The 16,969-nt window shown below is 42.4% G+C and overlaps 1 protein-coding gene across 4 annotated transcripts; it reads left to right on the top strand.

Moving 5' to 3' along the window:
* Positions 1-245: 245 nt before the first annotated feature.
* PEX2 (peroxisomal biogenesis factor 2) lies at positions 246-16,666 on the top strand. Of its 4 annotated transcripts, XM_019973980.2 has the most exons (3): positions 260-401; positions 13,307-13,403; positions 15,373-16,666. In XM_019973980.2, exon 3 carries the CDS (start codon positions 15,390-15,392, stop codon positions 16,305-16,307), a length of 918 nt encoding a protein of 305 aa, XP_019829539.1. In that variant the 5' UTR covers positions 260-401; positions 13,307-13,403; positions 15,373-15,389; the 3' UTR covers positions 16,308-16,666. The 4 variants fall into 4 exon arrangements, with proteins under 4 accessions (XP_019829537.1, XP_019829539.1, XP_019829538.1 ...); XM_019973978.2 differs by lacking the exon at positions 13,307-13,403 and having other exon boundaries at positions 246-401; positions 15,375-16,666; XM_019973979.2 differs by lacking the exons at positions 260-401; positions 13,307-13,403 and adding an exon at positions 4,966-7,627.
* Positions 16,667-16,969: the final 303 nt, after the last annotated feature.

The raw sequence follows: 16,969 nt of genomic DNA, 5'->3' as shown, positions 1-16,969 counted from the left end.
GAGCCCTGGCTTCCCCGCGGCCCCTTGACCCGGTGGCCTCCCCACGCGCGGCCCCAGGACCCGGGCTGCCGGGTTCGCGCCTTTCCTGCCAATCAGATGCGGATTTCCCCCACGGCCAGCAGACCAATCAGCGCGCGGGTGTCCTCTTCGGCCCTTCGGCTCGTCGGCTCTTCGGCCCTTCGGCTCGTCGGAGTTCGGCGTTTCGCTGAGCGTTAAAGCGTGGTTCTCGTTGGTTTAGTTCCACTTTTTTTTTTTCCCAGGCACTTCCGGGTTCTGCGTCACTCCGCAAACCCACGAGTTCCGGAAGCTTGTGGACCGCAGGTTCGGCTTGGAAAAGCCAAGCTTCCCAGAGATGTTTCAGAAACAGTTACTCGGAGCGGGGCGTTTTGCAGACTCCTAAGGTCAGTGTCGCCCGAGAGAGTCGGAGTGTGGACCTGCGGTCTTGCTTACAACTGGGAGGGCGTGGAGTTTCACGACCTTGTAATTGTCGCCCTTTGCTTGTTTCCCTGTTTAATTGGCTTCCTGTCTTCCTGGAAGAGGCAGAGTCTGATTTTGGGAAAGGCAGTGGAGCAAACCTAAACGCCTAAAAATAGTCTTAGGATGGCATTCTTAGAAAAAAAAAGGACAGCTAGATTTGAGCTTCCTTTGCGTTCTGGGAAGTAATTTTCTAGAACATACTTGGAAATCGTTTACTGTCACTTGGTGGTGGTGAGATTTAACCCTTTCGAACGGCTTAAGAATTACTGAGGGTCCAAACTTTTCTTAATATCTGATGGTTCGTGTATAGCGCTGTTTGGTACCAAAAAGTTGAGTAGGCTTAAGTTTCCAATATTTTTAAAAGCCTATAAACTTAAAAGCAATTTTAATTTTCTTGGGGAGAAAAAACTACTGAGAATTTTCTTAGAAAATAACTTACAATGAGTGAGTTACATTTAACATTGATACCTGACAAATAGAATATAAAAGTCATTTTTCTTGTGAGGCCTTAAAACTCACTGTTTACTTATTATCTTTAGGTCCCATTTTTCGAAAATACTACATTTAGTGAAAGGGCTGTTCACAGAATGAGACTAAGTTGTAGACTGTTCACATCTAATGGTATTGTTATTCTGTGATGTCCCTGGAACACTATATCTGAACAGTAGAAATTATAGGTAGGCTGAGGTTCCATCCACACCAGTTTACAGTCTGAACGCCTTCCCCTAATGAGTTACCTTTAGTTAAGCCTTGGCAGAATATTTCAGGATGACCGACTCTTTCTTGTCACTGTATCTTCTCCCTCATCTTGCCCATATTATCCATTTCTTGTATCCAGAAACATTAAAGTTGAATAGTCTTGAGTCAGAAGGAGATTTGGAAGAAAAGAAAGAGTGGAGTTAGGAATTCTTTATTGACAATACAAGTGAAAAAGAACCTCTTATTTTATTTTTCTTAGAAATGGGGGAAAAAACAGAAGAGGACACAGCAAAGAACATGCTAGACTGAATCAAGAGAGTTGAGTTTCTGCTCCTGACCAGCTCTGCCTCTTGGCCTTATTCTCCTCATTTTTAGAAATTAGGAGGAGCACTCAGTCTGTGGTTTTAAAACTGTTCTGTGGAAGAATTCTTGTAGAAGTGCCCTGGAGTCATGCAGAGGAGAGACAAAGCAAGCTGACCCTCAGCAGTATTTTACAAAAACAACTTATTCTTTTTTGTTCTGCTTGAAAAACAGTAGTCCTGTTAAGAAAATTAAATTTGTATCTTAGACTACTTAATATATTTCCTACTAGCCTTATAATTTTGTTTTGTAAATTAATTGTTCATTTGTATTCAACTTGCATTCATTTGTTACAGGTTTGTAAACAATAAAATGCATATGTGCACAGTTAATTCATTACCAAAAGTCACAAACCTTTGTGGTTGTATACAGATTTTAAGTTTAATACTTTGTTTTTGATCACAGTTAGTCTTTTTCTCTTTTCCCCCTACTTTTTAATTTTTGCTTATTTTTGAAGCTCATAGCAGTCTTTGCAATAGGGAGGGCAGATATTTTCCATTTTTGGCAGTTGAACCTTAAAGATGTTAGCAGTTTTACCTAACATCATTTTACTAGTAAAGTTCCAAGTCCTAGCCTCACGTTTTCCCTAAAGCATAAAGTAAATTTTTAGTTTCTTTGCCTTTTGCACGCCACCGTGCTCTGGTTCTTGTAGCACAAGACAAAGCAGTCTTTATTCATGGACAGAAGTTCTGCTCTGAGTCACTGGCCTCTTTCTTCACTTTATTATCTGAGTTGAACAACCTAGAAGCACATTGGACGTTCTCTTTTCTCTTTGCTGTGAAATGACAGCATTTTCACACGTTCCATGGTCCTCTTCAGTTCCTTTGGAATGTGGAAGAAACCTCAGGAGAAAAGCCCTGACTGTCCTACTTGCCCCACATCTGTCATCCTGGCACTAATTTCTGCACGTGGGAGCAGGGAAGAGGGTGTTTAGCACCCTCTGTCCTTCCCTGTGTGTGTGTGTTCAGTTGCTAAGTCGTGCTCAACTCCCTGCAACCCCATGGGCTGTGGTCCTTCAGGCTCCTCTGTGGGATTCTCCAGGCAAGAATACTGGAGTGGGTTGTTATTTCCTCCTCCAGGGGATCTTCTCAACCCAGGGATCATCTCCTGCATTGGCAGGTGGATTCTCTACCACTTGAGCCACCCAAGAGGCCTTCCCATTGTGTACTCTAAATTTCTCACATCTTTTCTCATCTCTGGAATCAAAATGCCCTTTTCTAGATTGCTTTTTATCTATTTTCCTTTTTTTTTTTTTTTGCAGAGCTCTTCTTTTTTACCTGTTTGTCAATAACATGAGATAAAATTTCATCCAAATTATCTTTTCTTTTTAACTATTAAAACCTTAAAAAAAAAAAGAGCTCTAGAGTAATTCCATTTTGATTATGCACACCTGTTCCTTTCCAGGGTCATGTGAGTTAGCATTGCCTTTACTTCCCATATTACGTGTGTTCATAATATTTGTTTGCACCTCCTTTTCTCACCCCCATATTCCTTTGGTTAATTTTTGACATTCAGTTTCTTCAAATGGTTCTCTGACCACATGGAAAGGCAGGGAAAGTAGGTAAGGTGAATTCCAGGCAACGTGGGAAACTTTACCAGCTTCCTTGAATTTCTTCTCCCATCTACAGTCCTGAGAGCTTGACTGGCAGTCTGGTCTTCAGAATTATCTTGAGAGAAAAAATTTTGTTTTGAGTTCTGGGATGTTGAATTTGATCCAAGCTTAGCAAATATCTATACTGACTTCCTTTTGTATGTTCCACCATTTTTCTAGCATTTACTAAATCGCCAGCTTGACCTTCAGCACGTTATCAGACCCCTCTTAATTTTTGACTTCTTAAAGTGGACATAACATTGACTGTGTCATGAAACTGTAAAGAAAACATCTAGTGCCTTCTTCAGAGTATGTATCCCGTGGTACTTTCTCCTCTTCCGTTGCTGATACCTCTGTTCCCTTGTGGCTGTTTTCATATTCTCTCGTGTTCCATAAAATGTGCAATTAAACCTGTGTTCCAATAATCTTGAAGTCATTTAGAATTGTCTTCTTAGGCAGTTAGATCCTAAAACCTTTCTCCAAATTTATAGAGTACTTGAAGGTCTAGTCGCTCTCTTAAGTTTCCCATGTCTTTTGTTTGTTCATCCTTGGATTGCAGTTTTTGCTGATGTTCATACTGGTGCTCTTCATCACTTCGTACTTAGTCTCTTAAAGAGCCCCATCTGCATGTCCTGCAGTGACATCCTAAGGGGTTTATGTTCATCTTTGAGGTCTGCCGTCACCTGTCCATAGAGGAGGCTGGTGTAGAGCATGGCCCCACCATTCCTCCTTGTGTTATTTCACGCAAGTCATCTCCCTGTGCTTCAATTTCCTTGCTTTAAAACAAAATACCAGAAGAACCTCTTTCATAACATTGTAAGGATTAAATAATTTAATATTTGATTTTTTTGCAAAGGGTACTTAGCTGTAGTGGTCGCTTATTAGCACTCCATATCCAGGAGGTAAGTAGTATAGGTTTACTACAGTTGTAAACTCCCAAATCGTTTGGGTTTGTCTTCCGTCAGGCTTCGCTGTATTTTTTCTGTGAGGATTGAGTCTGTCTCATGGGTGCTACTGTTCTGATGTCTCTACTTTCTTTAGCCTTTTCCTTACTCATGTTTGACATTAACCCTTACTACAGTTGGAAATGACTGTACTTTTACTTTTTATCTTCTCTTCCAGGGTTTTCTAAAATAATTCCCATGATGATTCTAGAGAGGTAGACTTTTTATAAGACTTTTTTTTAACTGCTGAAGAGTATAGTGTAGTCAAATGACTTGCCTAGAGTCACACAGCCTGTTGGTGAACCAGAATATAGAACTAATCGGAACCAGCTTAAGTCTCCTGCCCTGTGTTCACTCAGACATTTGCTCTTTGTTTCCACAGTGTGCTTTCTCCCTCAAAGACTCAGAAGTATCAGTTTTCTGAGAGGATGAGTGCCATGCTTAAAATGTATTTGTGAAGAAAGGCCAAAGTAACGGGAGATTCCGTCCCCAGGTTTAAAAAAATAAAGTTTGTGTTACTTCTAGATACCTGAGTAAATATATCGTAAGTGAAATAGGTAAGGTGCTCAATTGTGTAAGACTGATTATAGTGGTGGAGATTTTAGTCTTTGAGTTGAATTCCCAATTCTCTCCAAATAAAAAGAATAACTTACTGTTTGTTCATGTGTTTGAAAAATATGTGCTATTTGGAAGTGTATCCTTAAGATACATTGTAGAGACATTCTGTTACATACCCACTGCTGCTGCTGCTGCTAAGTCTCTTCAGTCGTGTTTGACTCTGTGCGACCCCATAGATGGCAGCCCAACAGGCTCCGCCGTCCCTGGGATTCTCCAGGCAAGAACACTGGAGTGGGTTGCCATTTCCTTCTCCAATGCATGAAAGTGAAAAGTGAAAGTGAAGTCGCTCAGTCGTGTCCGACTTGTAGCGACCCTATGGACTGCAGCCTACCAGGCTCCTCCGCCCATGGGATTTTCCAGGAAAGAGTACCAGAGTCGGGTGCCATTGCCTTCTCCGCCAAATGAGCACAGTTGGGGTTTATATCATCAGATACCTATAAGCTATCAGGACTTCGTTTATATTTGATGAACGAGATGAACGAAACAGCAGTGACATGTCACTTAGCAAGGCTATGGCAGAAGTGGGATTTGAACTTACAGTTGTTGATTTCTAGGCCTGTTCACAGTGCCAGAGGTCACAAGGGTCTAATGGGTCCCCGCCATAGGTTTTTTCCTCTTTTGCTCATCTTTGCAGTGCGTTCTGGGAATCAACGTCCTGTTAAAATCTCTCTTTGATGCATGTCCCATTTATTAGTATTGATTCCAATACAATGGACAGTAAATCCATCTGACTACACAAAGGAAATAAAATAGTAGGGTAGAGGTTCAAAGCTTAAGATCTCAGGTTGTAGAACTTTATTCGTATAACCTCCTAATGTGAAAGGCCACTTAAGATTAAAAAAAAGGCACAACTAAAAGGCAGAAATGGTCTCATCCATTTATATCACCAGAACCCTTAAGACCGTGTGGCAGCAACATTGTTGTACTGACAATCAGTCGATGATTGTGGGTCTGGAAAAGAATAGCCTGGCAGAGAGTGTGTGGATGGATTTGAAACGTTAGCGATTGCTTGGGAATCACATGTTTCTGCTGACAAAGTTTGCAAAGACTGTAAATTTAAATGTAGAATTTTTGTCAGCAGTATGCATTGACAAACATGCCTAATGGTAATACATCTAGTACTGAGCATCTTGAAACAGGTCAATAATAATGTGTTTATTGATAGCAGTAATGCCGGAGATGTTACTTGGTATTATAGCTAAAAATCCATGTTATGCCCTTAATCATAATTACATTAATATTGACAGGCCCTTGACAATACCCACATTATTATTGATAGATTTCTGTCAATAACATGTTTTTAAATAAAATATATTCATTCATAATTTGTACAATACTCAATAAAAGCGCTGGAAGACGTCCTGAGAAATTCTTCCCACTGTACTGAGATAAAAAGTCCTTCGTTTTGGAATGCAATATAGATGACAAAGTTTTATTTGGGGAATGAAAAGCTTAAAAGGAAAGCATGAGTTATTTAAGGGATAAGGTTATATATCGCTGCTCTCAGTAAACGAATTTTCAGTTGTTTTTTCCCTGTGAAAGAAAAGCAGTGTGACATGTCTAGTGATAAAATGTCAGCAGGAGACCTTTTTAATAGTTTTATAGTGCTCAATCATTTTGTCTTAAACATATTTATGTGACAAGTTAATCACAGTAACCCTCGTAGATGCTATACTTTTTATCTGGTCTTGATTTTGCCTTAAGCATCTTCTTCACATGTCCTTAACATAGTAGTATCCTTCACTGAACGTGAAGTTATTTAGTGCCAATTTTACTTTTAATTGTTTTTATAAGTCTTTTTGCATGGCCATAAATGTTTTCCCTGGGTTAGCTTTTCAGAATCTTAGTATAGTCAGGGAAACGGGGGATGGAGAGGGAGAGATTGATAGGATTTTGCATTAAAAGAAGGAGATGTCATTGCAGAGCAGGAAAAAGCATCACCAGATTTTGTGTTTCTGGAAAAATCAATTTGAATTAAATCTGATGGTATTTGTTTCAATTCAAAACAATCCCAACTTTTAAAAAAAAAATTAGTTTGTATTTTTTTAAACCATTTACGTTTGAGCTGCTTTTGTGAAACTAAATACCAACCTACAAGAACCAATAATAATACAATTTTTAATATTTAAATTTTTGAAAGTAGAAGTAGACTGACCAGTAGTAGGCCTTGGATAGCAATAAGTGTAGCAGAGTCAGGAAAGCACTGGTTTCCAGAAGAGTTGGAGATTTTTGATTCAAAAACATGAGGATACTGTAATCTTTCTAATTTTCATAGTTGTCAGTGAAGCAGGTCAACTTACTAAGACTTGTTCAGAACGTTATTAATCAACACCTCAGTTAAGGTCCTTGAATGGTCACAGGAGTCGTGTGACTCAGGAGTCCCCAACCCCTGGGCCACCAACTGGTACCAGTCTGCGGCCTGTTAGGAACCCAGCCACACAGCAGGAGGTGAGCGGAGGGGTGAACAGTGAGGCTGCATCTGCCGCTGCTCCTCATCCTTCCCCATCACTTGCATTGCCCCCTGAACCATCCCCACTCCCATCCGTGGAAAAGCTCTTCTGTATAACTGGTCCTTTGTGCCAGAAAGGTTGGGGGCCAACTGCTGGAACTGGTCCTTCAGAATTGCAGTTTTCCTTTTCTTAAACTCTGCAATCAGGTTAATCTTTTAAAATTTATGTCCTGTTAAGTCCCTTCTGTTCAGTGATTACTCATGGCTACAAAACCAATTTCCTTAAAACGGAGTCTTTTTTGCAGGGGGTTAAAGCAGCGGCAGCAACTCTTCAGCCAGTCTCTCCTGCCAAGCCATTCTGCTCTGGTCATAGCAGACAACTTCTTTCTTTACTTCCGAACAAGTGCAACCATGTTAGTGGGGATTCATAAGGATGCAGCTCCCGTTGAAACCCATCTCCCCGTGTTTCCCAGGTGGACCATGGCTGGGGTCAGTGCTTGCATATTTCTGCACTTTGTATGGTATTAAATCCAAGTTTTCTCTTTTCTGCCCCAGGGAGTTTTGTGATCCTTCATAGTGTTTTCGTATTTTGAGATCCATTCTTTTCTTCACAGATCAGTGGCTAGTCTTGATTATTGTAAAGTCCTATTTCTTTAGAAATGCCTTACTAAAAGGAAGTTAACTAAGAGTTAACTATTTGGATTGAACCCCTGAAATGTAAGAGAATGCCAGGCATTTTGTGGGCACTCAGTAAATATTAAATTGAGTAGCATTCTGTCAGATTTAGAATTCACTGAAAACCAATCTTCTTCCATTAGATTGAGAATAACTTTATGTGATCTAAAGGCACTTATGGCATTTTTTTCTGTGTCCTACACCTACTTCAGCCAAATATTATTGTCCAGCAGTGGAGGGAAGAAGTTCCATAATCAGATGAATTAAACTTGTAGTTACTCGATCTCATCAGTTTCTTCTACTCCTGAGCAGTGCCCTTCTCTAAAGCCAATATCCTAGAATAACTGTACCTGCTAGAAAGAGGAGGGGAGAGGAGGAGGAACTGAACGGAGCATGTTGATGGTAAACCAAGGTTGGATGCTTTTCTCAGACTGCCTGTACCAGGCCCTGTTTGGTGAAGCACACTCGAGTTAGATGCTCTCAGTGTGCATTCTGGAGAGGTTTCTTTGCTTCCGGATAAACAGGCAGAGCCATGTGGATGGAGGTGAGACAGCCGAGAGAGCAGGTCACTCTGGGATCCCCCCATGCTCTCAGGATGCCCACCCCAGCATCTCCTCTGATATGATGCATGAGTTCCACTGGACCACATTTCTGCCCCTTCCCATCTGACCCCCACACATGCCCACCTCACAGTGACATAATGTTCACTGTGTAACTGCCAGAATTTATATTTTAATGGTGTAGCAGTATTTCCTGGAGGGACGGGGGTGGGAATCCTTTTACCACAGGTTGGTTGAGGCATTCAGTTCAGTTCAGTCGCTCAGTCGTGTCCGACTCTGTGACCCCATGAATTGCAGCACGCCAGGCCTCCCTGTCCATCACCAGCTCCCGGAGTTCACCCAAACTCACGTCCATTGAGTCGATGATGCCATCCAGCCATCTCATCCTCTGTCTTCCCCTTCTCCTCCTGCCCCCAATCCCTCCCAGCATCAGAGTCTTTTCCAATGAGTCAGCTCTTCGCATGAGGTGGCCAAAGTACTGGAGTTTCAGCTTTAGCATCATTGCTTCCAAAGAACACCCAGGACTGATCTCCTCTAGAATGGACTGGTTGGATCTCCTTGCAGTCCAAGGGACTCTCAAGAGTCTTCTCCAACACCACAGTTCAAAAGCATCAATTCTTCGGCTCGAAGCTTTCTTCACAGTCCAACTCTCACATCCATACATGACTACTGGAAAAACCATAGCCTTGACTAAACGGACCTTTGTTGGCAAAGTAATGTCTCTGCTTTTTAATATGTTGTCTAGGTTGGTCATAACTTTCCTTCCAAGGAGTAAGCGTCTTTTAATTTCATGGCTGCAATCACCATCTGCAGTGATTTTGGAGCCCAGAAAAATAAAGTCTGACACTGTTTCCCCATCTATTTCCCATGAAGTGATGGGACCGGATGCGATGATCTTCGTTTTCTGAATGTTGAGCTTTAAGCCAACTTTTTCACTCTCCACTTTCACTTTCATCAAGAGGCTTTTTAGTTCTTCTTCACTTTCTGCCATAAGGGCGGTGTCATCTGCATATCTGAGGTTACTGATATTTCTCCCGGCAATCTTGATTCCAGCTTGTGCTTCTTCCAGCCCAGCTTGAGGCATTAGATGAGTAATAATGAAGATTTCAGTCTTTTGAAATGAGATTTGGCAAAATCAGCCGAGTCTTTTTCTTCTAAAGCTCATCCCTAGCCAAAGTAGCAATAATGTACTGCCTGCCTGTTTCCAAACCACTTACACAACATTGTCTGCTTTAATCTCAGCAACATCTTGAGGTAGCCAGGTAGCCATTCATTTCCAACTCTTAGAAGAATCTACTGCTAATGATTTTTTTGAGATGACTTAGCAGCCAAGAGACCAAGCTGGAGCTGGAGCCCGAGTCTATCTGATTTTAAACCTAGTCTTTCTACTCTGTCCCAGTCGCCTGAACAGGATGACAGAGCAGTAGGAAGGCTATGCTCCTACTTTAACACACTGTGATGGGTAATAGACAATGCCTGTTGTGTGTTTACAATGAAAAGAAGTCACAGAAATGACTAACATGTTGGATACTGAAACCTAAAACAAAACAAAAAAAAAGAAATTATTCTCCTGGAAGAACAGTTTAATAATAGTCTTTTGCTCTAGTAAAGAGTCTTCTGTAGAGAGATCGGGCCCAACTGTTCTTAATCTTCACCGAAGCCAGGCCTGGGGTGAAAAAGAGGAAAGAAAAAAAAAAAGTTAAACTGTAACAGAAGGTATAAGAGAATTTTCTGATGATAAGGATTGTTAAATATTGGATTGGTTAGAGAGTGTGTTAAGTCTTCCTTCCTGGCAGCCATTAAAAATTCCTGTCTTTACTAACTGTACTTAAGTATGATTCCTCCAGAAATGAGGGATTTGAGATTAGTGACTCCTGTCAGAAGCCAGTCTCTCTGACCAGTTTCTTCCTGTATACAAGTAAGGAACCTGAGAAGAGAGAGCTGCCCTCAGACTCCAGTTTAGCAGCAGTGTTCAATCTGAACATTGATTCACTACCAAACTACTCACTCCACCACATATGAGTTCAACAGACCTTTACTGAGCAACTACTACAGCTGGTGCATCTTTGCAGTAAGTTCTGTAAAGATTACCAAGAACTGATTGTGACTCTAACATCTGAAGATACATAAGTTGGCACAACTGGCGCCCTTAACACATGCCATAAATTTCATCTGCTACGCAACTGAAACGAAGAAGGAAATGGCAGCCCACTCTAGTATTCTTGCCTGGAAAATTCCACAGAAGAGCCTGATGGGAATCTGTGGGCTCACAAAGAGTTGAACACTACTCAGAAACTGAGCACGCAACTGAAAAAAATTACCAATCCATCCGGTTCAGTACTGGGGGCAGGGATGGGGTGACGGGAGAAGGCTGAAGTGTTGAAGTTGATGTCCAGTACAGCCTGAGCTTTTCAAGAGTACTTTGACAAATAAGAGAACTTCCTTTGTCTTGTTGACCACAGGATACAAAACCTGGGAAACATGACGAGTTGTCCAGACTCACAGTAGAGGAATTGTATATACCATAATTTCACCTATCCTGAATGATTATAGAATTTTGCATGAGGAAAAGTGAGTTAGGTATCAGTCTCTGTGGATGGCAGGTACCTTGAGAAGCAGCTATGAGGTAGTTTCCCTTGACTAGTTTATGGTTAAGTTAGGGAAAGGTGTATTCAGACAACTAGAGTGAGGACTCAAGCACATGGCACAGACAGTTGCTGTGATAGTTAAAAATAGTGACAGTGGGAATTGGGGAGAGAATTGTGAAGCTGAATGTTGAAATAGGATTGCAGTGTACTTGAGGGTGGCAGGAGGAGATGGTAGAGAAGGTAAGTGTTCCAAGTACGTGAGAAAAGGCATAGAGGCAGGACCAAAAGAGAGTCAGTTAAAATTTCTTTGGTTTTTCCTGGTCGTCTAGTGGTTAAACCTTTGCCGTCATCCAGCCCAGGGAGTGCAGTTCCATCCCTGGTCACGAAGCTAAGATCCCACAGGCCTCTCAGCCAAAAAAAAAAAAAAAAAAACAACCAGAACATAAAACAGAAGCAATAATGTAACGACCTCAATAAAGACTTTAAAAAATTGTCCACAACAAAAAAGTCTTTTAGAAGTAAAATAAACTCTTCAGTGAATAACTGGTTATATGGTTAAAAAGAAGGACACAGAATTGGGCTAGAATCTAAGAAGTCTGTACTTTATCCTGGGGTCAGTGAAGTAAGAGATGATTTGGTAAATCTGAACAAATAATTTTACAGATTTTGATTTGCCTGTGAGGTTTTTTTAAATACTGTTTTAGTTGTGTTTTTTTCTTCTTTTTTTCTTAATTATGTTTCTTAAATACATCAGGGTCTCTTTCAGTGAGTTGGCTCTTTGCATCAGGTGGCCAAAGTACTGGAGCTTCAGCTTCAGCATCAGTCCTTCTGATGAATATTCTGGGTTGATTTCCTTTAGAATTAACTGGTTTGATCTCCTTGCTGTTCCGGGGACTCTCAGGAGTCTTCTCCAGCACCACAGTTCAAAAAGTGTCAGTTCTTTGGTGCTCAGCCTTTATTATGATCCAGCTCTCACATCTGTATATGACTATTGGTAAAAACATGAAAATCCCATGGACAGAGGAGCCTGGTAGGCTGCAGTCTATGGAGTCCTGAAGAGTCGGACACGACTAAGTGACTTCACTTTGACTTTTCACTTTCCTGCATTGGAGAAGGAAATGGCAACCCACTCCAGTGTTCTTGCCTGGAGAATCCCAGGGACGGGGGAGCCTGGTGGGCTGCCGTCTATGGGGTCGCACAGAGTCGGACACGACTGAAGTGACTTAGCAGCAGCAGCAGCAGCAAAGACATAGCTTTGACTATATGGACCTTTATTTAATTACATAAATGACACTTAAAGAAGATTTTAAATTGCATAAAATGTGAAAAATAATCACTAATGATTTTTTTACATAAAGATTGAAAGTCTTTCTCTGTTGAGATAGTTCTGAAATTTTATGCAGTGTCTTTAAGAATCTTACAATACCATGTAATTCTGCTGCTGCCTGACTTGTCCATCGATTGGCCTGCTTCCTTTGTGCAGACCCAGGTTGGCGTCTTCATTTGCATCCTGAGCACCTGCAGAGCTAGGATACGTTGATGCTCATAGACTTTGTGAAATCTGTGAGTGGTCTCAGTCTCACAGGGACTACATAGTAGCAGAAAGAGAAAACTGAATCAGGGTGAGATCTGTAAGAGCCTCTGCAGATCTGTGGACGAAAACCAAGCAGAAAAGGCAGGAGGACTGGCATGCAGCATTGAGCTGGGTGGGTGACAGGTGTGCCCACAAAGTCGTGAGTTTTGCCTGGAAATGGACTAGCCCAGTCATTCGCAACATCACCAGGGAACTTGCTAGAAATGCAAATTATTGGTGCCCATTCCAGAGGACATCAGAAACTCGAACTGAGGGGCACAGTCTAACAAGTCCTGCATGTGATGGTGATTAATGCTCAGGTGTGAAGGCCACTAGACTACAAGCACAGAGAGACAACAGGACCGTGATACACAGACCCCAGCAGAGAAAGCTTTGAAAGGTCAAAGGTTGGTGATGGCAGTGATCATGACCCATGAAACGCTACAGTGACTGGAGAAGGAAACCAGGGGAATAAGATTATATTGTACAAAGAAAGTTGGATGTGCTGTGAATGGGCAGGACCGACCTATCTTTAGACGACTGTCTTCCTGATCTTAGCATTTAAATAGATCAAGTAGATTTAAAATAGATCAGTCCCATCGGAGGGGCTCACACAAAATCTCCTCCCCAAATATCTCTCCCATATATCCTCAGAACTTCCTACTGAGCTTTTCCACTTAGCTGTCTCATAGGAGCCTCAGCTCTCTAAAACTGCCCAGATTTATTATCTTTCCCTTCAAACCTATATCTCTGCATATGTTTCCTATTTCAGAGAATTGGACTACCATCCACACCATTACTCAAGTCAGTTATTCTTGGCTTACTTCTCACTGAGTCGTGTCCATCCTTCCACCTCAAAGCTTTCAAAGGTACCTATTTTTCTCCATCCCCACTGATACCCTTCTAATTTAGACCATCATTAGTTTCTCACTAAATCATGTTAACAATCATCTTAATTGGTCTCTCTGCCTCCAGTCTTTCAGCCTCTAATCCATTCTCCATGTGGCTAGAACACGCTGTTTAAAATGCAGAGTTGATCAGTTCTTTCCTTACAGTTATGTGGTGTCTCCCCATTACCTTCTTGATAAAATGTAGCCTCCTCAAAGTCAGCTTTTACCATCAGTCTTACCTGATCTTTTGTCCTGGCTCCTCCCATCCTCAGCACCCGCTGTTCCCTCTGTAGGAGTGGTTTTCTTACCTATATTTACCCTCCTGACACTGCCGACCCTTCAGGTGGCTACCTTCAGAAGATCTTGCCTCTTCCGTGAAGCCTTCTTGGACCTTCTAGTTGTAAGCACGATGTTCTTACGTTCCCCTTGCACATCACCTTTCACATCTTGTAATTGCCTATTTATTATTTTCTGCAGTACACTCGGAGAAGGCAATGGCAACCCACTCCAGTCCTCTTGCCTGGAAAATCCCATGGATGGAGGAGGAGCCTGGTAGGCTGCAGTCCATGGGGTCGCTAAGAGTCAGGCAAGACTTAGCGACTTTACTTTCACTTTTCACTTTCATGCATTGGAGAAGGAAATGGCAACCCACTCCAGTCTTCTTGCCTGGAGAATCCCAGGGACAGAGGAGCCTAGTGGGCTGCCGTCTATGGGGTCGCACAGAGTCAGACATGACTGAAGTGACTTAGCAGCAGCAGCAGCAGTACACTCTTGCTTCCTCCCTCTTCCCAGTCACTTGATTATGATCTCCACAAGGGTTGGGACTGTGTTCTCCCATTTTATCACAGGCTTCTGACACATTGCTTGGGGAAAAGCTGGTGAGCAACAAAAATATGTTGAAAGATGTGGCGATCAGCAGTCAAGATGTGGTAACTCAAAATCGTTTGAAAGGTTATTGGGTAGGAATTTGTATTTTCTACCACTCACCCACTCCAGACTTTCATCCTGTTTCTTGTTCCACTCATCTTGAATTTGTGGGAAGCATTCTCTAAACCAAGAACTGGGCTATTTGCTTAGAATCAACTGTAAAAAGACTCAGTCTTTGCTACAGGGTTTATCATCCAGTGGAGGAAATCGACAATTGCAAAGTAGTTTATATACAGTAGGGACATAAAATCATGAAAGAGGAAGGACAGAGAGCTAAAGAAACAGCTAGAGAGGCAACTAAATTAGAAGAAGTGGTCCCTAAGCTAGTACTTAAAAACTTAGTTGTTTAGTCACTAAGTCACTTCCGCCTCTTTTGCAACCCCATGGACTATGGCCCACCAGACTCCTCTGTCTATGAGGTTTCCAGGCAATGTGAGTTTTCCAGTTAGAGAATGGGAGCAGATTGTTCCAGGTGAAGGGAAAGACAACAGATGTCCAGTAGTGAACAAGAGAAGGGAGCACTTTATAACTAGAGGGTGAAGCATGAGGAAGGCAGCCTTGGGGGTCCACTTGGGAAGGCTTGTGTTTTCAAAGTACCGCAGTGTGGGACAGGCACTGAAGGAGGCAAAAGGGAAGACGAACAGTAGACGTCATCCAGTGAGGAGCTCAGAGCAGCCAGAATGAGAAAAGGCTGGGAGGGGACAGGGTCATGAACGGATAAAAAAAGAAGGGCGACTCTGTCCTGACCCGTTTCCTTCCCTACAGCTCTTGGCTAGCGCGAGGCAAGGGTTTCACAGGATTCCTGTCTCTGTCCGTTGTCACCTGTGTGTCACAGTTTTCCAGCTCTAAGTTGGGAAGACAGTACAAGATCGGGACTGTTCGATGATGTTTTCTTTTTGTGTTGGGGGGGAGGGAGTTAAGTTTGGGGGCAAAATGAGGATTGTAGCCCAGGAGACAGCATTTTAGGTAGCTCTGAGAAACTGCTCCATCAGTGATGGTTTCTGATTGTACTTCTTCCTAGAGACCTTCAGAGAAGGCATGGCTTCCGGAGACGAGAACGCAGAGCGGACGAACAGAGTGCTAAGAATCAGCCAGTTGGATGCACTTGAACTAAACAAGGCCCTGGAGCAGCTCGTTTGGTCCCAGTTTACTCAGTGCTTTCATGGATTTAAGCCAGGGCTGTTAGCCCGCTTTGAACCAGAGGTGAAAGCATTCTTGTGGCTTTTCTTGTGGAGATTCACCATCTACTCTAAAAATGCCACAGTGGGACAGTCAGTGTTGAATATTCAGTACCAGAATGATCTTTCCCCAAACCTGAGCTACCAGCCACCGAGCAGAAATCAGAAGCTCTGGTACGCTGTCTGTACGATTGGTGGCAAGTGGTTAGAAGAACGATGCTACGATTTGTTTCGGAACCGTCACATCGCATCCTTCAGGAAAGCCAAGCAGTGCGTGAATCTCGTGGTCGGACTTCTGAAGTTAGGCGGGTTGATTAATTTCTTGATCTTCCTCCAAAGGGGCAAGTTTGCAACTTTGACCGAACGTCTCCTGGGCATCCATTCTGTCTTTCACAAGCCCCAAAGTGTCCGAGAAGTGGGCTTTGAGTATATGAATAGGGAACTCCTCTGGCACGGCTTTGCCGAGTTTCTAATTTTTCTCCTCCCACTAATCAACGTCCAGAAGTTGAGAGCCAAGCTCTCTTCATGGTGTGTCCCACTGACCGGAGCCCCAGGCAGCGACAGCACGCTGGCAACCAGTGGCAGACAGTGTTCTCTGTGTGGGGAGTGGCCCACCATGCCTCACACCATTGGCTGCGAGCATGTCTTTTGTTACTACTGCGTGAAGAGTAGCTTCTTATTTGACATGTCCTTCACTTGTCCTAAGTGTGGCACAGAAGTCCATAGCCTGCAACCCTTGAAATCGGGCATTGAGATGGCAGAAGTGAGTGTCCCTTAGAAACTAAAGTTGTTCCTCCTAGAAGAACTGTATTATGTCTAAATCCTTAGCATGAGTCATCCTGAGTGTACTACTTAGATATGTTTTATGAGGACACGTGCTTCTCAGCCACTGCCTTCTGTTCCTTCCCAGGGACAACTACATTCTACTCGCCCTGGAAACCACATGATCCTAAATATGTGATATAAATGGTAACATGCTATTTTTTTTTAATCATTGTGTTTAATTTTTAACGTCAAGAATAATGGACAGTTTTTGGTGGTTTTTTTTTTTTAACAAATGACCACTAAGAATGTGCCTTCATTCTGCCACTTCCTGGAAAGAGTGAGACTAAAAATAAAAGATTATGGAGACTCTGGGCTGATTGTACATTTATTTTCAGAAATGACACCAGAAAATTATACAATAACAAGAGTAAGACCTGTTGTTTGAAACCTTCAGTCCCAATGTCCCGATTGTAATTGTAAGCTTTTCTCTGAAGCCAGCTTTTAAGGGGTTCTGTCTGCTTCATTCTCAGAGCTAATGACAGCCACCAGAGGCTCAAGACTTCCATCCTACCAGCTTCCTGATCCCACTGGCCAAAGAGCTTCTCGCCTAGTAGTCTGGCACCAGGAGCCCACAGTCTGGTCAGCCTGAAATTGTGTGCACATTCCTAAACCATG

The sequence above is a fragment of the Bos indicus genome, chromosome 14, assembly GCF_029378745.1.
Source record: "Bos indicus isolate NIAB-ARS_2022 breed Sahiwal x Tharparkar chromosome 14, NIAB-ARS_B.indTharparkar_mat_pri_1.0, whole genome shotgun sequence".
Classification (NCBI taxonomy): domain Eukaryota; kingdom Metazoa; phylum Chordata; class Mammalia; order Artiodactyla; family Bovidae; genus Bos; species Bos indicus.
This window is presented reverse-complemented; position numbering and strand designations above follow the sequence as displayed.

What these genes read in the sequence shown, in the direction of transcription:
- PEX2 (XM_019973978.2), top strand. Translation starts at nt 15,390, where the DNA reads ATGGCTTCCGGAGACGAGAACGCAGAGCGGACGAACAGAGTGCTAAGA.